This window comes from Pezoporus occidentalis, unplaced genomic scaffold, assembly GCF_034315485.1.
Source record: "Pezoporus occidentalis ecotype Australia unplaced genomic scaffold, CSIRO_AGI_Poc_V1 ctg122, whole genome shotgun sequence".
Lineage (NCBI taxonomy): Eukaryota > Metazoa > Chordata > Aves > Psittaciformes > Psittacidae > Pezoporus > Pezoporus occidentalis.
This window is the reverse complement of record NW_026913016.1, coordinates 1252267-1276351: the sequence shown is the minus strand read 5'-3', so window position 1 is coordinate 1276351 and position 24085 is coordinate 1252267. Positions and strand designations below refer to the sequence as shown.

At 39.4% G+C, this 24085-nt stretch overlaps 2 protein-coding genes across 11 annotated transcripts in view; one reads left to right on the top strand and one right to left on the bottom strand.

Annotated features, from left to right (window-relative positions):
• The window catches only part of LRCH1 (leucine rich repeats and calponin homology domain containing 1), a 122972-nt gene extending 113426 nt beyond the window's left edge, over positions 1 to 9546 (top strand). For 6 of the 9 annotated variants that reach the window (XR_009962524.1, XR_009962521.1, XR_009962522.1 and 3 more), the window contains one exon: positions 6979 to 7102. Coding sequence is in view for 3 of the 9 variants with exons in the window: in XM_062607365.1 (XP_062463349.1) it covers positions 6979 to 7092 (114 nt within the window). In the remaining 6 variants the exon portion in view is untranslated. Of the gene's footprint in view, positions 1 to 6978 lie in introns of all 9 variants that reach the window. The other 3 variants (XM_062607365.1, XM_062607366.1, XM_062607367.1) reach the window with 1 other exon arrangement.
• Positions 9547 to 12848: 3302 nt separating this feature from the next.
• On the bottom strand, positions 12849 to 23512 carry ESD (esterase D). 2 transcript variants are annotated; one of them, XM_062607370.1, is made up of 8 exons: positions 23398 to 23512; positions 22369 to 22457; positions 21390 to 21488; positions 18630 to 18754; positions 17871 to 17990; positions 16132 to 16230; positions 14094 to 14261; positions 12849 to 13074 (listed from the first exon to the last, which is right to left on the bottom strand). In XM_062607370.1, the coding sequence occupies exons 1-8, from the start codon at positions 23463 to 23465 to the stop codon at positions 12994 to 12996; spliced, it is 849 nt and encodes a 282-aa protein (XP_062463354.1). In that variant the 5' UTR covers positions 23466 to 23512; the 3' UTR covers positions 12849 to 12993. The 2 variants fall into 2 exon arrangements, with proteins under 2 accessions (XP_062463354.1, XP_062463353.1); XM_062607369.1 differs by lacking the exon at positions 23398 to 23512 and adding an exon at positions 23335 to 23392 and having other exon boundaries at positions 12849 to 14261.
• Between the last annotated feature and the right edge of the window lie 573 nt (positions 23513 to 24085).

The window sequence follows — 24085 nt, the reverse complement described above, 5'->3', positions numbered from 1 at the left end:
TGAGGAAAAGGTACTAGTTAGTTGAGTGTGTAGCTATAGATTTGCGCCCTCATCCTGCGCAGGCCTGCCTTTTAACTGTGTGCCTCATTTCAGTGATTCCAACACTGGACACTTCCTTACTTAGAGTCAGAGCTTGACATTTAAGCTTCCTCTTTTACTGTATCTTTGTCTTGATTTTACTTGTCTTGTTTTAATGAGCTTTTCTAGTGAAACTGAGAAAGTGGCATAAAGCTTGGAATCAGTTCAGGATCTATTAATTGTAAAATGTTGGTATTTGAGACAAAAGTGATGTCTTCTCTAAGGCTAGGATTTTACTCCTGCTCCTCTAAGTGTCCTGTAAGGTCTCATGTCAGTGGTTTGTGTTGTGTGCTTCTTATGTAGTACTGACCTACATGTGTGAGTGTATTTTAGCAGGTTTTAAAATCAGAAAATCAAGTAGGAAAAGTTGTTGCTACCATCCTATAGTACTCATCTGTCTCACTTTGTAACATCCACTGTATCTAGTTATCTTTGGGAGGGAGGTAAGAGGGGTAGTTCATCAGTGTGTTTTGTGTTTCCAGTGTGCAGAAATGGAAGTTCATGTCTTCAGTGGTTTTGAGTGTTTTATCAGACTAAGCATTAGGTTAGAAACTGAACTACTGATTACATTTTCACACTATTCACAACTATGACAATATACAGTAATTAAAGTGGAACACTGCAAGCACTTGTAGTTATGGAGTTGAAGCCATCTTGAAACAGACTCTGAAAAACAAACATACTTGCCTCATGATAAGCACAGCCTTACTACCATGAATGAAGCATGTATGGTTTTGTATTTCTTCAGCTTGTTATTGATAACACTTCCAAATATACTTAAATCTTACAGGGAAAAGAATAGTAAATATACTCTTACGTTTCTGTAAATGTGAATGTAGTGACATCCCTCAAAATATATTTAAAACATAATGTAAATGTGAAAAATACCTGTCTGCCCATCCCCAAAGCCAGTAATGCTCCCACTAAATGGGGAGGTGGAAACTAAAACATCTGTATAGCTCATTAATCTACTTTAATGGATTCTTTGCTGAATTCAGAGTCATGGGTTTGTGCTGCTGTTCCTGTGGATTTAGTGCTTGGGGAACCAACGGTTCAACAGACAGGTGGTTCCTCACCTTTGAGGAAACCCCAATAGTGAGACATTTGGTTATGTAAAATTGGTGCTGCTCACACTCGAGTCGCATGATGACCTTGGTTTTAAAACCGTTGTACATCTTAGTTCACCCACACATTCATTGATAACATGAATTATATTTGCTCCCCCATTTCTTTCCCAATTAATTGTTTTCCACTGCAATGATCATCAGAGACTTTCAAACTGATTTCTCTGTAAATTGATCTACTCCAGTCTGTACTGTGCCCATCATGTTGATTTCTCTTTTATTCTGTGGAGGCTATCTTATCCATGCTGCAATAAAGTAATAAATACAACTTCTAGTGAATATACATGCAGGTAAAATGTACTTGCACTGGATTACAAGTGGCATTTTGATGTGAAGATTTGGCTCTTTTTCCATGAGCCAGAAAACATAAATATTTTCAAGTGCAGTGTAATGCACTGTGGTAGTCCTTCAGATGCCTCTTTCTTGTTTATTAACAAGCTTTTAGAGCTGAAAGCTGTATATTGATCCTATTGTGTTCCTAATAAGTTTTCTGGAAGTTACAATTAATGTGAATAGTGATTAAATTAGACCTGAGCAAATATTCAGTCCAGTTTTCTACTCCATATACACTAATTAATGAATTTCCAAATAATTGCCACATAATTGTTTTTCACAAAAAGAAGTATTCTCAGCATTTTACTTCTGTTACAAAAAAATGAAAGCAGTCATATATGCAGGCTTAGAAAAACAGTAGAGGAGGTTTTGTGAACCTTTGCCTTTTCCTTCATTTCTACCACGTAAGCTGCATTATACAGAAAAAGCAGGATAAAAATATTTTAAGGTAATGACCCATTCTACTTTGATTGAAAAACACACTAAGTCCTTTACTTTTATCTCTCAGAACTGAATGTATAAGGTTATGGAATAATTGGTATTTCCCCTTTAAGTATGAATTTTCTCTTACTGTTTCATGTGTGTCTAAGTTTTTTATTCCTTGCAGTTTTCTTGTCACTGTTTTCTTAGCATGTTAGAATGAAACTGTGAGGCATTTTGGCAAAATATCTGGTTTACTTTTAAAATTTTCTGATTCAAGGCCAGAATTTGTGAAAGGGTCCGAAGCCCACCCTCTGCAGATACAGTTTTATAAGCAATTGAAATGTATTGCATGTTCAGAAGATGCACATATTTAGACATCTAACTGGCTAAGACTCCCAATACACAATTGCAGCTGCAGTATTGAAGGTCTGGTTTTGGTATTTTCTTTGTCAAAGTTGATCATAAGTGTATATACTTCAGAAAACACACCAGTCTTTCCACTGGAAATTAAAAGAAAAATTAAATACACTTATAACCTGAATTACTGTGCTTTTCTTCTGCTCTTCTGTACTTCAAATGGTAACTTCAGGGCATGTGGACACATGCAGACATAAACAGTAATACTGGATAAGGAAAAGGTATATAAAAAGGCATAATTTCAAATTGCCTTAGATATGTGAAAAAGTAAGTATTTCTTATAGTTACTTTAACTCTTAAAAAAAACACAAAACTTGGCCTTGACCTAAGAAATGTCAAGGTTTTGTATATTTGACATAAGTTTGCTTGAACATAAGGCCCTGATGTTTCTTTTAGTGACTTTTCAGACTACTTGACTGCAAACATTGTGCTGGGCATTACATGGATTTATTTTTATAATTTGTCCTTGGAGAAATGCACATTCCAGTATTTCATTGTTTTGTGTGTGTATATATATATATATTTTTTTTTTTGCTGTATATCTGAAATTTCACATTCTAAAAATACAAGGAAGAAGGAGCCATTGCTCTTGCCAAAGTGTAGAATTCAGTTTTTCTGTATTTTTACTAAGTACAGTTGGGCCCTATTATTATCATGATGTGGTCATTTCATTACTTGCCTATGTGATATGACAGCAGTTTACATTTTTTGATAAATACTGTATGTGAATTGCCAAGCTGCTTGCCCCAGCATAAACCAATTCAAACAGTTATCTTGACTTTGAAGTCATCTGATGTCATAGAAAATAGGTGTGTATGTGTAATGTGTCACGTATCCTTGTGGGATTCGCGTCCTTGTGTGTTACTGGGTTTCCTCTACGTGGTCTAAATTAGACATTTTGTTCCAGGATTAGAAACTTGCTCTTGCCAGCACATGGATATGTCTCTGTATGTGGGTATAACTGTTGTCCTGTCTTTTTGTGTTGCTTTGTGACTCAGCCTCCTGGCTGCTGGCCTCCTTTTATGCCTTCTTTTCCATCCAATCAAAAGGGGTTTGTTCTTTTCCTTCATGATGAGTTTGTAATCATGATTATCCATTCAAAATGGCTATGTGTCTGTAGAAAGTGGTTTGTTTACAACATATAATTAAGTTCCTCTGTGTTCTTGGGGAGAAAAAATGCATTAAAGTTTAGATCCTCATTTTTGTAGTAGAGAGAGATTCATGTTACTATGAGCAGAGTGGCAGCCCTTCTGTCCACAATTGTTTTTAAAGATTTTTAGACTGGTCTTGAGATGAGTAGTAGCTGGTTCTGTCTGTCTTTCTGGGTTTTGCTTGGTGATGGTTTCAACTTGGGTATTTTTAGAGGTGATTCGTACGATAATATTGAAGTTATTACGGGTTTGATGCTAATGTGCACAGGACAGAAATCTCACAAAGGTTGAGAAATGGGTGAGGTTGAGTCTTGGTTACTCAGGCATAAAGTCTTAGAATGCCAGGATTTAAGAGAAGTTTTGAAATCTTCATGGCTCTACTTCCAGTGCTTTCCAGACAGCAGTTGTACTGGTTAGAGAGTGAGAAAGAGCATGGAAAGTGGACTGTGCTGGAGGAACAGCGGCCAACGTAAGGACTGAGACACCTGGGATCTTGGCCCAGTGTAACTGCTGCTGTACAGAAAGCTTAAGTTGATTTGCAGGGTGTTCTGGATTCCATCCTTGGCAGGATTTGTTTTTTCTTTTTCTGAGAAGAATTAAACATATTGCTCTAAAGCTGTAATTTGAAAAGTATGTGAGGCAGGGTTGATGGAAGCCATTTACAGAGCTTTGAAGATAGTGATTAGGGCTATAGATAAAAGATTTGTGACATATTAAGATGAAGTTTGCCAGTTTTAGGAGAAGTCATAGATCTCATTGTCAGTTTTGGAAAGTTCATCATAGCTGTATCTTTAACAGCAGAACTATAAAATACTAACCAAGTTCCACGTTCAACATAATAAGAGAAAGTCACTTGTATATGCTTCAAGCACTAATATCAGAGTATTGTACATTTTTATGTAAACTGTGTCCCAAGACATTAGATTGGCAAAATGAGTTTAGTAAAAATCATACATTTGAAGTAGAAATATTTTGGTTTCTTTTTTTTTTTTATTTTATTTGATATTACTCTATCTTCTTTTTGTAGCTATTTCAGTACGAATCAGGTATCAGTTTAAGAGTCTGCATCCAAAGAGATATTTATATATTTCTCTGGAAAAGACACTTTTTTTTCCAGAGAGATAAAAAGTTGGGGGAACCATCTCTGACAGCTTGCAAGCAGGTATCTCAGAAGAACAAACAGGGAGGAGCTGCAGAACTCAAGTCTCTTATCTTAAATGAGCAATTTAGGGTAGGTTTGGAATGGGAATGTTGGTGATCAACTGGAATGGCTGCAAGATGGGGATGTTCCTTTGTGCTGACTGGGCAAATAGCTCTGTCAAAGGTGACAGCAGGCAGGAGTGGCAGCTTGCTGCAGCTGTTTGGTCAATGTGAATTAGAATCCACAAACTCAGTGGAAGCAGAAACCCAGTGCTGGCAGATCCCCAGAGTGCAGCATCTTCCATGTGGAGAAATGTAAGCTGTCCAGCAGGGAACTCAGCCAACCTCCTTGAAAGTTATCTGTTAGAAATTGGGGCTTGGGTCTGTGTGTGGAGAAGGAATCCACGATATTTATTTGGGGTTCTTGGCTCTAACCATGAACCTTAAAAAAATAAATAAAATAAATTACAAACTCATTTTAAAAAAATCTTTTAAACATAAAATAATGAATATTAAAGCATCTTAAGTAGTAAATATAAAATGTAAACATACAATACACATAAACTGCAGTTATCAATATAAGATGCCATGATGGTGAATAAAGTTTGGTGCTCACTTTTTAGATTTAGTAATTTAAAGACAAGTTTTGCAGTTTTTCTCTCATTGGGGTGTGAGGAACTTCACATAAAGTTTAAGCAAAGTGAAGTGTTGGTTGCTCATCAAGGAAATACTCATTAATGAAGTGAAACAGAAGCAGCAAAGCAGCTGTTTAATACTGGTACTGTTCTGATGGAGCTGTGGCCCACTGGAGGAGCAAACACTGGACATGGTGCAAACAGATAAAATCAATTAAAGAGGTTCATAACATGACAAAAACTGTATTAATTGTTCTTACGTGTACCAGTTTCATCACCCTGAATATTGTGTTGAGTTTTAAGTGTTCTGAGAGGTTAGGGAAGGGATGAGCTGAACAAAAAGTGTCAGGAGAAGAGTGGTTGAAGAGATTAGTGGTGTTTAAATTGCAGATGTAATCAATATTGAATATAAGAAGGTGTTAAAAAGTACCATGAATTCCATAAAGATAAAATAAGAGGCCCTTAGGTGACATGACAGGAGTAAGAAGAATGTTCAGTAGAAGACAAGCGATTGATTAAAATATAATCTCAAATGCATCATTAGTTTTAGAAGCTAAATGTTTACTGAACAGCTGAGAGATTCAATACTAAGAATATCAAAACAACCCTCTAAAGAATCAGTGTCCCATGTCTGCTGATGGTCATGTGAGGATGGTCAGGGGAAGAACAGGTTAGATCACAGATGGTGCCTTTTCAAACATAAAGCAATCTAACATGCACAGTTTATGGACTTGGTGAGCTAGGTGCTGTATCCATGTGTTTGTGATTAATAGTGTCATTTGGGGTTCATTTTTCTATCTGTATTTTTTTGTCATCCCACGTACACTTTTGGCTTCTGTGTTGGGTGATGAGTCTCACAGCTGTAATTATGGTCTATGTAATACAGTCTAGCCTTCCCATCTACTTATAAACCTCTTGCCTGATTTCATTAACAAGAATACTCAGTTACATGAAGAAAATCCTCCTCTTAAAGAGAACACCAACCATGACCCAAGGCTACCTCTCTAAGCAAGGCTTTCTGTAGTTATTCACTGGTGTCTTGTTGCGTGTGGGAGATGCAGTGTTCACTGTTCAGCTGTCTTCTGGTGGAACAACCTTTGTAGGCTTCATCCTGGCCATGATTTCCATGTCCTTACAGTGAATAAAGTTCATTTCTGGATATTTCAAAATAAGCTGCCAGTAACTCAGAATGAAACATGTCACCCCATGAATATATAACATTACATGCACTCTTTTGTGGCTTTCAAGGTGCATATCCTGGGAGCAAGTCCTCCCTGTCTAGAGCTCAGGGGTAGAACCTTTTTTAACTGATAAAACCAGCCGTCTGTCCCAAACTCACTTGTATGTAATAACAGGCAAACACCATGTTACCTCACCTTGTAGGTGTAAGTTCAGTGTGTGCTTGCTGGTGCTCACACGTAGTGCAGATTACATACTGTAATGAACAGAACAGGGTGGTTTCTGAGGCCCAGGGTATTTCCAGATCTCTCACTAATTCATAGGTATAACAAGAGCAAAATCATAGATGTTCTGTCAAAATCACAGAAGTTCTTTTTAATTAAAAATAGGAAATGGCTCCTGCTTGTTGCGCTCTGTGTTCCAATGGTGATCATGTAAAGCGTTCTGCAATGAGTATTAAGTATCCTAATCTATACTCCTTTGTCTGTCTCTTTCTAGGAGAAGCTCTGCCTGCCACATCACATCCTAGAAGAAAAGGGCTTGGTAAAAGTGAGCATTACAGTTCAAGCACTGCTAGATGTAACCACAACAAAACAAGCTTTATTCACATGAAACTCCTCTCTGCTGTTACCAGCTCCAGTGTGCCATCAAAGAGTCAAAATACTGCCCAGCTTTTTAAACTGCATTGAAAACAACCCAGTGCTCCAAGAGTATTCTTGTAATTCTGATTTCAAAATCACCTGTCAGACTGTACCTGTGCATCGAATGACAAACCAGAAACTAAACTGAAACATTTTCTAGAGCAAATTGGCGCTTCACTGCTTTTTATAGCTCACTTTGTACAGTACTTACTGAAACAGTCACCTCTCTGCCACTTACAGATGTGTGGAGTCCACAGCTGTCTTGCAGCAAGATACCTTTGTATTATTAACCTAAGAATCACTGTAGTCATGAGGGGGAGGGAGAGTAAATCAGCCTTGTACCACTTAGGTTTTTCTGCAGTTGCTTCAGGCTATGATTGCCTTTTAAAAATATCCAGACATCAAGTATTTATATAAATATTATTTATTAGTGAGTTGTTATTCATCCTTTGGATGCAAAAATGTAAATTAGGAAACTGTATTTTATTACTGCTTTTTTGTGGTTAAACACTTTATTTTAATATAAATATTGAGTTATTTTTTATTCTACTTGGTGTGCAGTAGCCCTAGATCTCCGTAAACTGTATTTTCTAATACATAAGAGAGAAAAAAACACAAGAGGTGCTTTTCTGAAAAAGACAGCTAGCTGGAATGCCATTCTTGATCTCTTGAATTTGTGGAACATTTTTGTCAGCATTCCATTGAGTTTCCTACATTCCAGTAGCACTTTTCCCCCTGACTAGTGAATTGGCTGAAATTGAGAGCACACCCATTCTAGTTGTATATAGATGTTTAAAAAACACACACAAAAAAAGGAAAGATGTAAACTTGAAAAGTAAATGTGAATGAGTATTTTTGATTGCTTATTTTACTATGCACAAGACATTTAACTTTTTCCACAAGAAAATGAACGATGTGCATTAGGATCATGTTGTCTTGAGATAGGATTTTGCACTGTAACTTGATTTCTTTTAAAGACTACAGCACTACAGAACAAATAGTAACAAATAGCACAAGAACAGTAAGGAGAAGAGTCACCAGGTAGCTGAAACTGATGTTTTCTTCAGCGATTCCTTTGAGAGGAGATAAAAGTTATTAAAATTGCCAAAGGCAGCCTCAAAGACCTGATCTTCCAGATCCATCCTGCTGGGTCCAGGGCTTCTCCTGATGGTCATCCCCACAGAACTAAGCACAGTGTTCTGCAGTGGATGTCTCTGGGATCAGATCTCTTATCCCACATCAGCAATAGAAAATAAGGTTCTTGTTCTTATCAGTACTTTAAAGTATCATTTTATTATTGAAACATCACATATTTTAGATCAAGAAGTTCCATTCTTGCCATGCCTGGAAGATCTGTTTTCCTTTCCTGTAAGAAGCTTAGGGATGTAACTTCAGCAGACGGGGCAGGAAAACTGCATGTGGGGAAGAGAAGAGTTAGGGGTCAGTGGTGAATGCAGGCAGGGAGTTGGATATGTGTAATGACAAAAAAGCAGTGTGGTGGTGGGAGGACTAAATATTTAAGCAAGAGAATGGGGAGAGGACTATTGTATAAAGACTTTTGGGAAAGGTGATGCATACCTGTCACAGACACACTGTGCTTAAACCCATCAGTATTCCAACAGTAGGTTTATAAGGGTTAATAAACAGTGTTTGAATGCAAACTTCCGTGATTTAATGCCACAAATCAGGTATGTAGTGACAGCAGTGTCTCAGGAGGAGGAAGGTGGGCGAACAGCTAATGAAGCATAGGGTATGCATGGAATATCCAGTTACTTCAACCAAAGCAAAAGAGTTTATTTTACAGAGTGAACACTGACTTCAACTGTAATTTTCTGATTGGCAGCTAGCATATGGTTTCCTATAAAATGTACTGTGCACTTTAACACTAAATTAAAATGTATTTTAATATTTTACAGAGCTGCACAAATATCTGTTTTGTCAAAAAGCACGAGCAATGTAAAGAAAATAAGTTTTCAAGTCAGAGTTTATCAAATTTTAAATGCATTCACAGATCAAGTATAAAAAATAGGAGTATTGATTTCTGCATCTTGAGGGATAAAATGCAGGTTTCCTGAGTATTTTTTTACAATGTATATATGGCAACATGAAGCTTTGTAATTATTATTTTGAGAAATCTTGTTTTTTTCATAATTAAAATTTTGGTTTTCTCCTGATAGTGTCTTTCAGTATTTGCTTGAAGTTGGCTGTAAATAAAGAGCTCTAAATATTTTGTAATACAGCTTTTTTTATGCAGTCTTAACCTGTACGGCTGAAAGAAGAACCTCCATCAACCTTTGTACCCTATTTGTATGTGCAATAAAACATGCATGGCAAAGCTCTACTACCCTAAGCAGCACACGTAATGTATATAGACGATCTCTACTGTAGCTATAATTAAACTTTATTATTTGTAGAAACCTTTTAACAGCTGTCCCTCTGACTGACAGTTTCTTGTACGAGAGATGGTGCTGGGAGAGCCTAGCCCTGGGAATGATGAATGAGGGCCTGGGGATGGTTGCATTAACTGCCCTCTGCTTCTGGGGCTGGGTGTCATGGTGGGCTCAGCTCAGGCAGACAGGAGCTTCCACCTTCAGTTTGCTCTTGCTCTTGTCACTGTTCTTTTCACTGTTTCCCTCTTCTTCCCATGGTGCAGCTGCTTCTCCTCCCTACCCTCCTTCTGAAATACAGAGATTGTTCCATAGGCTTTTGCCAATGAAATCTGATGATTTCCTTATTCTAGTGAGTCCAAACAGTAAACACAGTGCCGCTTTCTGACCTGGCCATAGAGAACCCAGTGCCTGTGCCAGTGCTTCTCCTGTCTGCAGAAATGGGCAGTAGAAACTACTGTTTGTAGGTCCTACTCCAGAGCCCTCTTCCCATCCAAGTGTAGGTTTTGGTATTTTCTCATTTCTCTAACGAAGTGTCTTTACCTTAACCAGGTGTCTTTATGGCTGTATTTGCTCACGTTTGGCAGTGGATTGTTGAAAGAGGAGCTCTTTCTGCAACAATCTCCCTTGGAGATCCTGCTTTTGAGTGCTGAGGAACTTTAAGTGCCTGTGTGGCTATTGCAATACACAGCCAAGACAGACTGGTTGCTGTGTTAGAATCTGCATAGGGTGTTGAGGCACTGCCCGGAGAAGCTGTGGCTGCCCCATCCTGGCAGTGTTCAAGGCCAGGCTGGACAGGGCTTGGAGCAACCTGGTCTAGTGGAAGGTGTCTCTGCCCATGGCAGGGGTTGGAACTGGGTGAGCTTAAAGGTCCCTTCCAACCCAAGCTATTCTATTATTCTATAATTTAGGGAGGAGGAGTCCTACAGTGGTGTTCTGTTGCTATCCTCACTGAAGGTCAAGTACACCTGAGGCTTGTGCACTGCCAGTATCAGAGATCTGACAGCCTTGTGCAATTCTCATTATAGTGCTGCAGTGAACCAGGGGTCTGTAGCCATCTGTGCAACTGCTGCACATGCCCCAGCTCTTCTCATGGGTTTGTGCTGTTCTGGACTTGTGAAGCCTGTCAGAACCTCACCTGAACCTGCTCCTGCTCACAAGTCAGGCAACTGCAGTCCCTCCCAAGAAGCAAGGCAGCGGTGCCTGTGAACACTGAATTTTACCACGAAAGCAAATAGTGCATGAGAACAGCCAATCATTAGGAATGTCAAGCAAGCAACGTGACAGGTTCCAGCTCCAAAATTACAGCTGGGCAGGTGCTTGGGGAAGCTGACTTGGTAATGGATCTCCTGCTGGACTGTAAATTAAGGCTACAGATAACAGAGCTTCCCACACCCATCCACAAGGTGCTGGGAAACTTAGAATTATGCCATATAAATTTATCAAGTATACAAGAGGGCTTTCCCCCCACCATGAATGGCAAGCTGCTTCCTACCATTAACCCAGCAGCTTTAAAATTGTAGTTTAAAAGCACTTCCAGTAAATTACAGGGTTAAATGGGCTTTTTAATCTCCTCTAATATAACACACAGGTGCATAGACTCCTGTTAAGAAATGAAAAAAGTGCCATGCCATTTCCCTTAGCTACAAGGAACAGAAATAGTGCCTTTGACAGATAACAAATGGAAATGTTCAGTGTTAGAAACACCTGCCCCAAGCTGAATTCACCAACTGCTGCTGCCCTGCTCTGTCCACAGTGCTTGGCCCAAAGCTACTGCCCAGGAACACATCTGCTGGCCACAGCAGAACCATTGCCTGGTTGTAAGATGGAGAAGGAACAACTAGAAGAAGCTGCCATACATGAAACAAGCCTTTGAGCCCATTTTGCTGTTGTGGGAATGGAAATATCTAAACATTTAGCAGTCGTGGCTGAGATTTTTTCTGTCAATATCCTGCTTTATTAGAAAGGGGGAGTTGGTGTCTGTTGTAAATCCACAGCATGGAAACCTTGCATTCAACATTTCAGAGAACTCTTGCAATGCACAGAGCTGTGTCTTCATAGAATAGTTTGGGTTGGAAGGGACCTAAAAATTCATCCAGTTCCAACCCCCTCCCATGGGCAGGGACACCTTCCACTAGACCAGGTTGCTCCAAGCCCCATCCAGCCTGGCCTTGAGCACTGCCAGGGACGGGGCAGCCACAGCTTCTCTGGGCAACATGTGCCAGTGCCTCACCAGACAGCCTTCTAGGCTTGCTTCAGGAATTGGCAGATGCAAGACCAATAGAAGTCAATACATAATTTAAGCCTGTCACCAGCAACAGAAATGGAGGTTCCCAGCATCAACCACCCTGCAACACAACCTAGCAGGGGCCAGGGAAACAGGCGAGCATTCAGCATTGCTTACAAAAACAATCGATCCTACCGCTACCCTAGAATTTCCTCTGGCAAGAGGGAGTCAGGGTTTGAGCAAGGATGAAGGTTCAACTGAACCATGGGCAAGTGGAGTTTACAAGTAATTGTGTGACCATGAGGTTGACAGCTCACTGGAACAAGCTGTGTTTGTTAGAATGGTTTGGAACATCATTTAGTTCCACTGTTCTTGTCCCACACAAGGTAGCAGGCAGAATTCTAACACTGGGAACTAGTTTAGGCCTACAACTGTCAGGCCTGCAAAAATCCTGTTATCTTTAGTCAAATAAGAACACTCTTTTCCATAATAAGAGAGCATCTAGAGATAGGAACTGCCTTTTTTTTCCTTCAGATCTATTTATCAGTTTCCTTTCAATCCTGTTAGTCTAAGAAAGCCAGAAACACAGCACTCAGCAACAATCAAAGGCAAGTGGAGAAAACAACAACAACCCCTCCTTTACTACAGCCTGCTTCCTTCAAATGGTTTTTAAGAGGTCTTTTGTTTAAGTATCATCCTTGAAATACTCTTCAGATTATTTGTTTGATGTTAATAACATACTGGCCAGCAAACCACACTGCACAGCAAGCTGTTGTCTGTATGCTACACCACACATTGTCCTTGGTATGCATTTAGACAGGCCAAGGAAAAATAAAGCAGCCACTTCACATTAATTAAGTGGCTTCATTGGTTGTGCCACAAATGACTTCCTTCAGCATTAAGCAATGAAGTGAACCCTAGTATTTAATTAGCTGAAGAAGGACACTTGTTATTCATCTTGAGGTCCCAAATGCACACCTACATTCATAGTCTGAAACTAACTCATCAGCTCATTTCCATTCTGACCTAGAATGCAGCACACACCTTCATGGTGTTGGGGGATTTTTCAAAGCATGCAAGAACATTCAAAATACTTACTCTAAAGCACACACAGCAAATTAAGTGGGGCTTTTATTTTCCTTAGCAGTACAATCAGAGGAGCTCCATTTTACAGACACTACTCCAGCAAATGATTTTTGTTTAGTTCATCTCTATCCCTTGATTCCCAATGGTCAGGTGATGCTCACATCCAGAGGGTTCAAGCATTGAGGTATTTTGCATGGTGCTTGATGTGGTCATTAATAAACGTAGCAATGAAAAAATAGCTGTGATCATAACCCTAGAAAAAAACAATAATAAAGAAATTGGAAAATACACATAGTTCATGATATAGCAATCATGCTAAGTTCTCTTCTAGGTAAGTTAATGTATATCCTGGTTTGATCTGTTTTAAGAACTCAAAAATACCTGTATTATATATAGAAAATGCCTAGGATACCTAGCAGATGAAATATCTAGAACACTAGGGAGCTGAAGAAACAGAAAGTACCCTAACCTGCCCCAATCTGGGCATGTGAATCAGAGCTGATAACAGCATCAGCTGCAGAGTAAGGTGCAATCTGAGACAACAGTCCCCCCCTCACCAACGTTGTCCTACTCTTAAAACACATGGTATAAGTAGGACACAGCCCAGCCCTGAATTAGAGCTCCAGCACTATGCTATAGTGGCACGTAAACCTCTGAATTACCCCTCTCTGTCAGCACTTTCTCTTTTGGTGCAGTCCCTCACTCTCTACAACCAGGATCCTCTGTGTCCGGCTGGAAGTCATCAGTCACTTACTAAGACAAGTGCTGTTCTAGGTCACCACACCATAGGAAAGAGAAATCCTTCCACGTGGCTCTTTAAATGAATTTAAGATTTCAAGCAGTTCCACACCTTTCCCAACCTACACAAACACATGCAAACTAAATCACAAAGTATGCTAAACACACTACCCACAGTACAGGTGAGGAATCCAGCAAAAGCACATCTGTCACTTTGATCATACAGTGACTGTGATGCTTATGAAAAATCACTACTGCTGCTTCTTCAGGCGACCTCCGAGGGATCAGCTCCTCCAAACTAAAATCATGACCCCACCTAGTGGTGAAATGCAGCTGAACCTGATGGATACTGCACTCCAGATAGCTTGTATTACAGAAAATGTCACTTGTCACCCTCTTCCGCACAGGTAGGACAGATTCACAGGTTAAGTGACAGCATGCCCTGTTAAGAGACACTCCCCTCACTACCTGCCACACAGACCCAAAAATCACAAACCAACAACCTGACAATCAAGCACTGGAGAAGCAACTTGCCTGCTGTAGTCTAAAGACTACTGGGACTTTCTGCTCTGTGCAGGCACCGATGAAGTTATCAGGCAGTAACTGGCCCGCTGATAGGAACTGGTCATCTTTGCCTTGATCAATCAAGATGTCCAGTGGAGAGCCTGCATAGGACTTCACTAGTTGTGTAGCATCATATGCCTGCAGAAATACAAAAGAAACAACATTCAGCCACATATATTAGATTGGATTAAATCTGCTGACTGCAAGAAAAGGATGGCATATAAAGAGTACTGGGTGATACTGATCAGGACATCAAATTACACTTCTGAAGAGCAAAAAATTGAGAAAATTCTAGACAACTGAAAAGTCATACCAAGTATAATCTGAGTAATTACCAAGCTAGCAGTTTGACCAAACAGAACATCCAGGCCAGGGCTAAATTCATACAGAACACCACCAATATCATCTAGTACCGATTCATAAGCTTGTACAGAAACTAGATTCTGCCAAAATAACTTGGCACCTTGATGGAACTATTTTGGCAGCTAAAGGTCAAAATACTGGTGTAACACAACTATGCTCATAGAAGGCACTGAACCTGAAGGTTACCAAGACAATTTGACCAAGAAAACTTTGTGCAACTGAGAAACAAAAGTGCCACACACAGCATAAATTAAAGATTATTAACACACATGCATCAAAACGTAATTGTGAATGGGGAACTCGTTTCTTGTGGGGTCCTGTGCTTGTCATGTTCAAAATAAAAATCCCTTAAAAAGGTAAAGAAGTGTTTTAAGGCACTGGACAAGACAGATCATCAACAGACAGCAGAATGCAAAGTTCTACACCAAGGCATCAGAGCCATGCTTCCAAAATGCCACCAGAACCAGAAATGACACTGCAACGGAAAAGGGAGCTTGGACTCAGCCAAGCACTGTGGCCATGGTATGAAATGATCCTTCCACATACCTACCTGGCAATTTGAAGCAGAAATACAGAGATCAGAGATTGTACATCTGTGCCAATGGCAGGCTTAAGTCTATTCCCAATGCCTGCTGTTGATCTACTGGACTGGATTTGCAGAAGAGCTCCAAAGCAAGTTAAGGGGCCAGAAAACTTTTGGTTTTTTTCCCCAAATAAATTCATTATGTTAAGTGTAAGCAAGTTTAACCAGCATTTTCTAAATATACAAACTACTCTATTGCTTGGGAAAGCTGCTAGTGCTTTCCATTCCTGTAATGCTTTAATCAGACCTTGATGTCTTCCTACAAGGTATTTTAATCTAATTTACAAGGGATTAAACTGCAGTTTGCGTTTATTCACAAGGAATTCAGGATACCAGGTCATGATGATACCCTCTAACTTAATTCCAGCAATGCAGTGTAATGTTTATGCTTAGATGAAAAATACTGAAGGTCTGCCCACATAACACAGTGACATGCACACAAACACTTTTCTATTATAGCCATTCATATATGACTACTTATATTTCAAAATTCAGGCCCTGGAGCTAACACCCGATGTCATCTGGTTTCATCCTGTTCCATGGGATACCAAATTCCAAGTACCCAATGGGCTCCTCTTCTATCTGCCTCCAACAGACTGACCCTGCAGATGCTGTGAAATTCATCAGTCTCTACACAATTTGTAGCAGTCCCTCTTTTCAGGCTACTACAAAACCCAGCTGTTTCATATATTGAGAAGTGAGGTTTTGAGAGACAGGCTGTACCCTAACTCTCTTTAAAACATATCACTGCTTTCATGCATTACAGAAAGTCTCACACTGTTCATAATTCTTCTTAGCCCAGATTTTAAGCCCTTCATAAAAAAAGGGAGGAATATAGTCAATTTGATGAGAGCCTTCTATCTCATTCCATTTGTTGTAAGCACCATCAGGCAATAGCAACTCATACCCACCAGAAACATACAATGCTTATCTGTGCTTAGGCATGTAGTAAACCAGCAGTACCAGCTCAGGGGCACACTAGAGTTTTATTCCAGACTCCTGCTGCAATATATTTACTAGATCGTTCACGTGTTATTAAAGGACTGTGGTTGCAACACATACCTCCCACTTGTTTACGTCTGATCCCAGATATCCACCAAGGGCTTTCTTCCCCCACTGACACTGAATCGGGTTGCAGATAGGAGCAAATGCTGACACAGACTATTCAAAAAGAAAATATGAAAAAACCCTGTATGAGTTCAGAAGAGTGATTTCAGGTAACTAAGAAGCAAGTGAAAAGCCTTTTTGAAAATGGTTTAAGTCACTGCCAGAACCCAGGCTTCCTCAACACTCCAGGCTAGGTACCCTAACCATTACCCTACTTAACTCTTATTTGTTCTTTCTAGAACCACAGTTTTGCTTTCCTTTTTGCACATCAGCCAAGCTACAAAACGCAGAGCTAGATGCCCCATTCTTTTCTTTGTTGAGAAGTGTTGACTTGAATTCTCTTAAGCAGCAGGAAAGGATCTCAATTCTACTGCTGTGTCAGCATGGTCAGAGTGTATTTTGGCAGAGCATAATAAGCCTGAGGCATGGTGCTGCTCAGCCAGTCTACCTACGCAACAGTGTCTCATGAATTCAGGTACCTCTAAGATCAGGGATCAAGTAAAGCGCATTTCAGATCACAACTCCGTATGCTGGTGTCAGAAGTCCAAGACCTGTTCCTACATCATTCTTTTTGATTTGTGCATGGGACATCAAAATTTCTACTCAGGTCTTGCAAGAAACAGCAATAAGCATCTGAGCCACTGCCAGCTCTCCTGGATTTTGCTATTTTTAATTTAAAGTTTCATTCTAGATAATACAATTGGCAGTTAAGTGCCAACAGTGAAAAATGGACATTTCTGAACTACTGGCTCCAAAAATTAAAACGTGAGACAAAATAAAGCTTTATCTTACATTTAGCTCTCTTACAATGCCAAGCCAATGACACTGAGCAAATGTTAAGCTATTTTCAAAAATGCAGTTCCATTTTTGCAGCAGCTGACCACAAAGTGCAGGGCCTGGACAGCCCATGGAAGGACTGATCCACGTAGGTAGAGCCCCAGACACCAATGCCCAATTTGCTCTCAGAAATGCATTTTACATAAGCTTATCCCCAAAGAGAGCAACAAACTTTCTCTCAACCCTCCTGAGTGTGAGGAAAGGCAAATCAGTTCCAGCATGTGTGATTTAGGTTCAAGTAGAATACAGATGAACACAACTTCAGATATCTTGAATATACTGAAAATCAATCTTTAGGAAACTTGACATGCAAATCTTTGGAGGAGAAAGAACTGGGCGGGGAGGGAAACGGGAGAATCTGCTCCAGATACTATTCCATGTACAGTTTGGGTGCTTAACAGTTACACAGTTGGAGTTAACAGACTCTGTAGTAAATTCCAAGCAAACACAGATATAATGATTTGCTGGTAATAAAAGCTCCAGAATGAACAAAACAAGATTTGAAAAGATAAAGCACAGCACACAACCAGACTTCTAGACAATACTGGCAGCATGAATCAACTTCAGAGCTAGAAGGAGCCTGTTTACATTTAAATATAACAATTGGTTTGGAAGAGCTGTAGCATCATCCAAAAGAAAGTGGCCTATTCTTAACTTTGAAATTTGAAGGGTTTTCTTAATTTCCCTGATACTCATACTCCAGAGTGTTTTCCATATTCTAATAATAGGTATCAATGGACTGCCACAACTAAACCTATTTATACACTTAACAGTATAACACAAGTTGGTACTATGATTTTTTTCTTCACTTCTCTAGAAACCTGTATAAGCCTCATAAAAGCCACACTATATCTTACTTTGTACTTTCCAGGATTCTTCAGAGCAAGAATAAGAGCTCCATGTCCTCCCATGGAATGCCCAAAAATAGACATCCGTTCAGGGTCAGTTGGAAAATTGGCATTTATTAGTTTAGGCAGCTGTAAAGGAAAAACAGTGTAATAAGAACATTAGAGCAACTCGAGTATGTTTAGAGGAAAAAGCAGACAACTAACTAATGTGTTTTAGTGCCAGAAAGCCACTGAAAGCAAAGGCACATCTTTTGTTTCTAGTCTGACATTTGTGATCATGGTCTGAAAGAAACTTAAAACAGGACTGTAAAATCAAACTGAAACAATTAATCTGACAATAGGTACCTCAAAGTATCTCTGTAGAAATCTATCATAACCCTGTAACACGGGATGTGGGAATTTCCTAATAGTTTTATTTTAATAGTCACAGAAATATGTATGTGCTCCTGTAAGTGACCAGAATGGCCCATATGTTCCCTATATTCCCATCAACTTTAGTCTGAATCCAGACCACACAAACCCCATGTAAACTGGACTCTCACCTTTCTAATATATACCTCAAGGATCTCCTTTTATACCTACTTAAAGAAAAACAAACAACCCAATAACAAAACTACCACCCAGCCTTCCAAGACAGTACGAACAGTTTAAATGAGCAATACAACTGAAGTACTGGTGCAGTGAAATGCAGTGGGTTGCTTCAGAAGCAGCAGAGATTACTTCTTTATCTTACCCAACAACACTAGGAGACCCCAGCAGCAAAGTTACCTCGTCCTTTATGTAGGAATACATCCTATAGTTAGTTTTCCAAGGCTCTTCAGTGGCATCCACATAAAAACCAGCACCGGTGCCAAAATCCCAGCTTTCATCTTCTCCCTCAATATTGCAGCCACCTACCATGAAAATTCTTTCTGTAGTTACTGTCTTTCGTAGAATCATAGAATGGCTTGGGTTGGAAAGGACCTTAAAGCTCATTTAGTTCTAATCCCCTTGCCCTGGGTAGGGACACCTTCCAGTAGACCAGGCTGCTCAAAGCCCCATCCAACTGGTCCTCAATTGGAGAAACTGTCATAAACATCAGAGACTCTGGACCCAAGTTTCTCAATCAACATGACTCTGCTCCTCCAACTATAAGACAATTCAGGTTTTCATTTGTTAATACAGTATTTGCAAGTTTTATTTCAATAACACTTTCAAAATGCTACTTCTATATTACCTACAGATGTACCCAGCTTTCAACTTGTTTCAGTATCCCTTAATAGATAAATATAACACACAGATCTCTCCTAAACTAGTTCTGTAAAGCTTGTTCAATGTACCCAGGGACTTACTCAAAAGTTGTTACTTATTAGTTGGTGGTATCAGCTTGTTTCCGTTAATAGACCTCATCCTATCAAGTACAAGAAATTGAAAAACAGAAACTGTTTCTTTCCCCTGGAAGGACAGAACCATATATCACCAAATGGTGTGTCCAGACCAGTTTATGTGCTACAAATAAAGTCTGTTACACCTCCCTTTTTAAGGTTCAACAGCATAATAACACTTACTGTTCCTATCATTTTTAAAGTATATAACTCTATCTTTTCTGCAATTTGTTTCATTGCTCCCACCTATAACTTCCCCATAAAACTTAAGTAATTTCTTCTGTGACTAACTGCAGGGTTGCATCCTCTTTTCCAAGGCTACACTCTCAAACTAGATTTGCACATATCTCCTTGAAAGTCAATACATCCCATCTAGTCCTCTCTTACTCTCCCTTTGATTAGCCTGTGATTTACCAGCTTGGTTTCCAGAACAGAATGCAGTATTTCAAGGCGTATGTGACAGGAAATAATGACCTCCCCTTCTCCAAAATCTCCCTAGTTTCTGCTATCACAAATTACATGGTCTTTCACTACTGTCAGATTACACTGCAAACCCACATGTAATTTGACAATCCCTGACAATTTGTGCAGAAATACCTGCCACCCTGTCACAGTATGAAATCAGATTTTTACAAGGATCAAAGCTGAGTTTGCTCCAGTGATGTGCCCTTGAACACTGAGTGATTTTGTAACTTAACAGTCCAGCAGTCACAGGGATTGGGGATGCTTACACAACATGCTGGATATAAAGAAGTCTATCTTTGGGGGTAGATAAAAACTCAGGAAGTCCTGGCAGACAATGAAGGCAATGCTGATTCTGCTAAAAGAAACTTCAGGGTAGCCTTGAAAAAATAAATTTTAAAAGGAAATTGCAGAATACTGGTCAGTACACCTGTCTAGAAAAGCACACCCTTACAAAGAAGGAAAAGCAAAGTCTATCAGGTCTGACAGAGGATTTGTAATGACAGGTACTCCAAGCTTTCACACAGTCATTTATCCCATGCAGATACATCTCCTAGCTTCTGGAACATAATTCTTATGTAGTCCTAACTACACAGTTAAAAAGCACTTATAAGCATTTTCACTACATAGGCTCCGGTCTCTTAATCTGTGATTACATTTGAACTGCTCTTCACTTGTTTCTCCAGACAGCTCACAGCTTTAAGAATATTTGGGGTCTCTGAGCTAAAACCTAAGTGCATAACATGAAACACATACTGAAATCCATCTAAATAGCAGAGCAATGCTGATCATTGCCTGCTAAAAGGCAAGAGAGAAGCTGCAAAGAGGGTTTTAAAAGAAGATGGATAAAGCAATGAACTATGCAAGTTAAGTTGCATATTGAGAGTCAACCTACACAGATAACACTAAACACAAGTCCCAGTATAATTATCCAGTGTGTATTTCTGGGTTTTGAACTGACAGAACTTCAAAAACTACATATGAAAACTATTTTTGGGAAAGAACATAACTTCATTTCCATATTACTCCACGAGATTTCAGCTGAATCCAGCAAATACTAAACATAATACCCTGAATCCCCAAAAGACTGTAACTGCAGATCCATCATTTTCAGTTTTCCAATAGCACACATAAGCTCAGCCTTATAGAGGTAACAGCAAATCATTTAAAAAGGCTATTCATCAGTAGTGTGTTGCAGCTGCAGGGGAGAAGGGCTCCTGGTTTGCTTCTGTAAGTATTGGAATCCTCTGAAGGCATGTATTCAATCAGCTTTAGAAGACAAAATACAATAAAGAGTAAACATTACATCTTTGTGTGACAACACAGTTCTGCAGATTTTTTTTAAAGTCTCAGCAAGTCACAAAGTGCATGTTAGTGTCTCTGATAGCACATGCCTCGTTTTCCCTTTCTTCCCTCTCCTCATTCCTGCTGAACTCAATGGCCCCTTTGTTCTAGCTTTTGTGCCATGACAATGAAAGAATTTCAAATGTCAGACCTTCACTACCACATTATTAAGACAAAGACATATACCTAGATAATACCATAGACAATATAACCTAGCAAACAGTACAAGAGGAGAGGTCATTTTCTGACTCAGATGGGCAACCTACTTCGTAGTAAACTGCAGCACTCCAATCTTTTGGGGATGAAGACAGTGTACTTCAGTGTAACAACTGTTACCATGCCTCTTGTTAAAACTTACGTGGGCTTGTGTCTGGCGCGACTACAATAAGGCCATGTTCAGCAGCAGCTTGCTGAAAACCAGCTTTTGTTATAAAATTCTGTTCTGTACAAGTTAACCCTAGAGAAATAAAAACAGCACTGGTTACACATTGGTCACAGTATCGCAGTTTCAAAACCCTCTTTCACAAAATGAATGACAGAATGAATGAATCATAGAATGGTTAGGGTTGGAAAGGACCTTAAAGCTCATTTAGTTCCAACCCCGATCCCATGGGCAGGGACACCTTCCACTAGACCAGGCTGTCAAAGCCCTGTCCAACCTGGCCTTGAACACTGGCAGGGATGGGGCAGCCACAACTTCCTTGGGCAACCTGTGCCAGTGACTCACTACCCTCACAGTAAAGAATGACTTAATTATATTTAACTTGTATCTCCTCTGTTTAAGTTTGAACCTGTTACCCCTTATCCTATCACTACAGTCCCTGATGAAGAATCCCTCTCCGGCATCCCTGTACACACACTTCAGATACTGGAAGGCTGCTATGAGGTTTTTGACAGAAAAGGTTTTGAAAATCAAGAGGGACAATTTAGCTGGCTCCAATGGGCTAAACTTTGTTCCCAGTCCCATTAACTGAAGCAGTCTGTCTCAGACAAACAGAAGCAGAAGGTGTCTGAGTCAGAAGGCCTTTCAGGAGAACCTGAAATATATATATGCTTTAGAACAAAAAGAATGTATGTTTTCAAACAAAAAGGGAGAACATTTTGAACACTGAGCATTTTAGAACACAACCCAGTAGGCTACCCCTGAAGCCAGCTACATCCATCTTTATCACAAAACACTTAAAGTAAACATGTGCTCCAGGAGATCATCATTTGTAGACTGCGAGAGCTGCAACTGTAGTACCTCTACATCAGGTTTTCAATAACTGTAGCATAGTAGCTTAAACTTAGTAACTTGAAAAAGGTAACTTGAAGCAGATAAAATTCATGTTACTTACCAGAGAGCCAATACAGCACAGGACACTTGGCGGTTTCTGCTTTTGGAGGCAAGTAGATTCCAAATTTCATTTTGCATTTAAGCTCTGCACTGTATTAATAAAATATTTCTTGTCATCACCACTACTAAATCAACAAGGTCACTAACATTAAAAAGAGAAAGTTGAATCAATGCATTTTGTTCAAAGACAGATTTGTTCAGTGAATTATAACTACTAAGTTAAACAAAGTGAAAAGCAATTTTAAAAGTCAGCCTTAGCCTCCTGAACTGACAACAGTTAACCTTCTGTCCTGGTTTCAGCTCGTTCTGAACATACTTAAAACAGAGACTTACAAATAAGCCACATTTTTCCAGTGCTGCTCAACTGGAGCAGTTTGAAAACTGCATTATGAACCCCAGCAATACTTAACTTGAGCTTTGTGTATTAAATTGGAAAGTGATTTGTACTACATGACTTACAGAACATACACTGCACAGCATGCCCCAGCAAGGTAAGTTTTCAACCTGCTAAATCTACAGATTTTTTTATTAATTGTCCAATTAATACTAAAGCCTAGAATTTTCAATAAAATCTTATCTAAGCACAAATAATGACTTTTATTTTGGATCAGAAATGGAAGATTTTTTGTTCACCTTCACCAATCAAGAATCTATCTACTGTGTCTATCTGCCCACAGCATTTTTCAAAAGTGCACAGAATTGAAATATCCACTGGAGTGAATGGAACTTTGTAAACATGGTGGTTCTCTGTGCTTCAAATAGAACAACCCAAAGTAATGGAGCTTCATTTTCACGGGTGAAAATACTGGCTTCCCATCTCATATCTGCAGTACTAAGCATACTAGACATGTTAAACATTAACACAGAAATAAAAGAACACAGCCAAAGCAGCAGTATACAGGATTCCTTACTAAAATACTGATATTGGTGAGAACACACCATCTCCCTCCAGTCTGAGAACACTTACAGGAACAACAGTATGGATTCACTGCCCCATGCTAAACATCTAGTTTACTCTTGTAGTGTTCACCTGTCATGCTCAAAGACCTTCTGGAAGCCCTCAAAGCACCGGTTGCTGGAAACCTGTTTCAGTGCCATGGCTTAAACTGCAAATCAAAAAACAAGAAAGAAGTTATATTTGAAAATAAAACATTTCTGGACTTGGCATGAGTTATGTGAACACAAAAGTTGAATACAACTTAAAGCACCTGCAAACACTTCCTGATATTTCATTAAATTTTTATTTCCCCACAGAAACAGAGGGGAGGGGGAGCTAAACTCTTGCAAGCAGAACTTACAAAGTCTTTCTGATTTCCTACAGATCCACACTGCCAATCACTTTTACTTTAGCAGTAACCATAGGTCGCTCCTTATCTACCAGTGCTGTTACTGGAGAAGAAACTTCATGAGCTCTGGTTAGCCTGGAGCTGCCCACGTCAGTGTACAGGTTTAGTACTGGGTCTAGTGTATGGAACATCTGTTTATTCCTTGAAAGTGGAATGTGGGTTAGGAGGTACCTCAGAGTATATAGTAATGGACATAGTACATGCACTGATGTATTTCCTAGCATTAATGTAATGGGGCAGATAAATTAATGTATAATTATACATAATGAAAGGTAGAGGGGAAATTTAAAAAAAATGTTGGGGGGACACTTTACATTCTTGTAGTTGAGATTTGCAATTTTTGAGGCCATAGACCTTGTAGAAAAGCCAAGT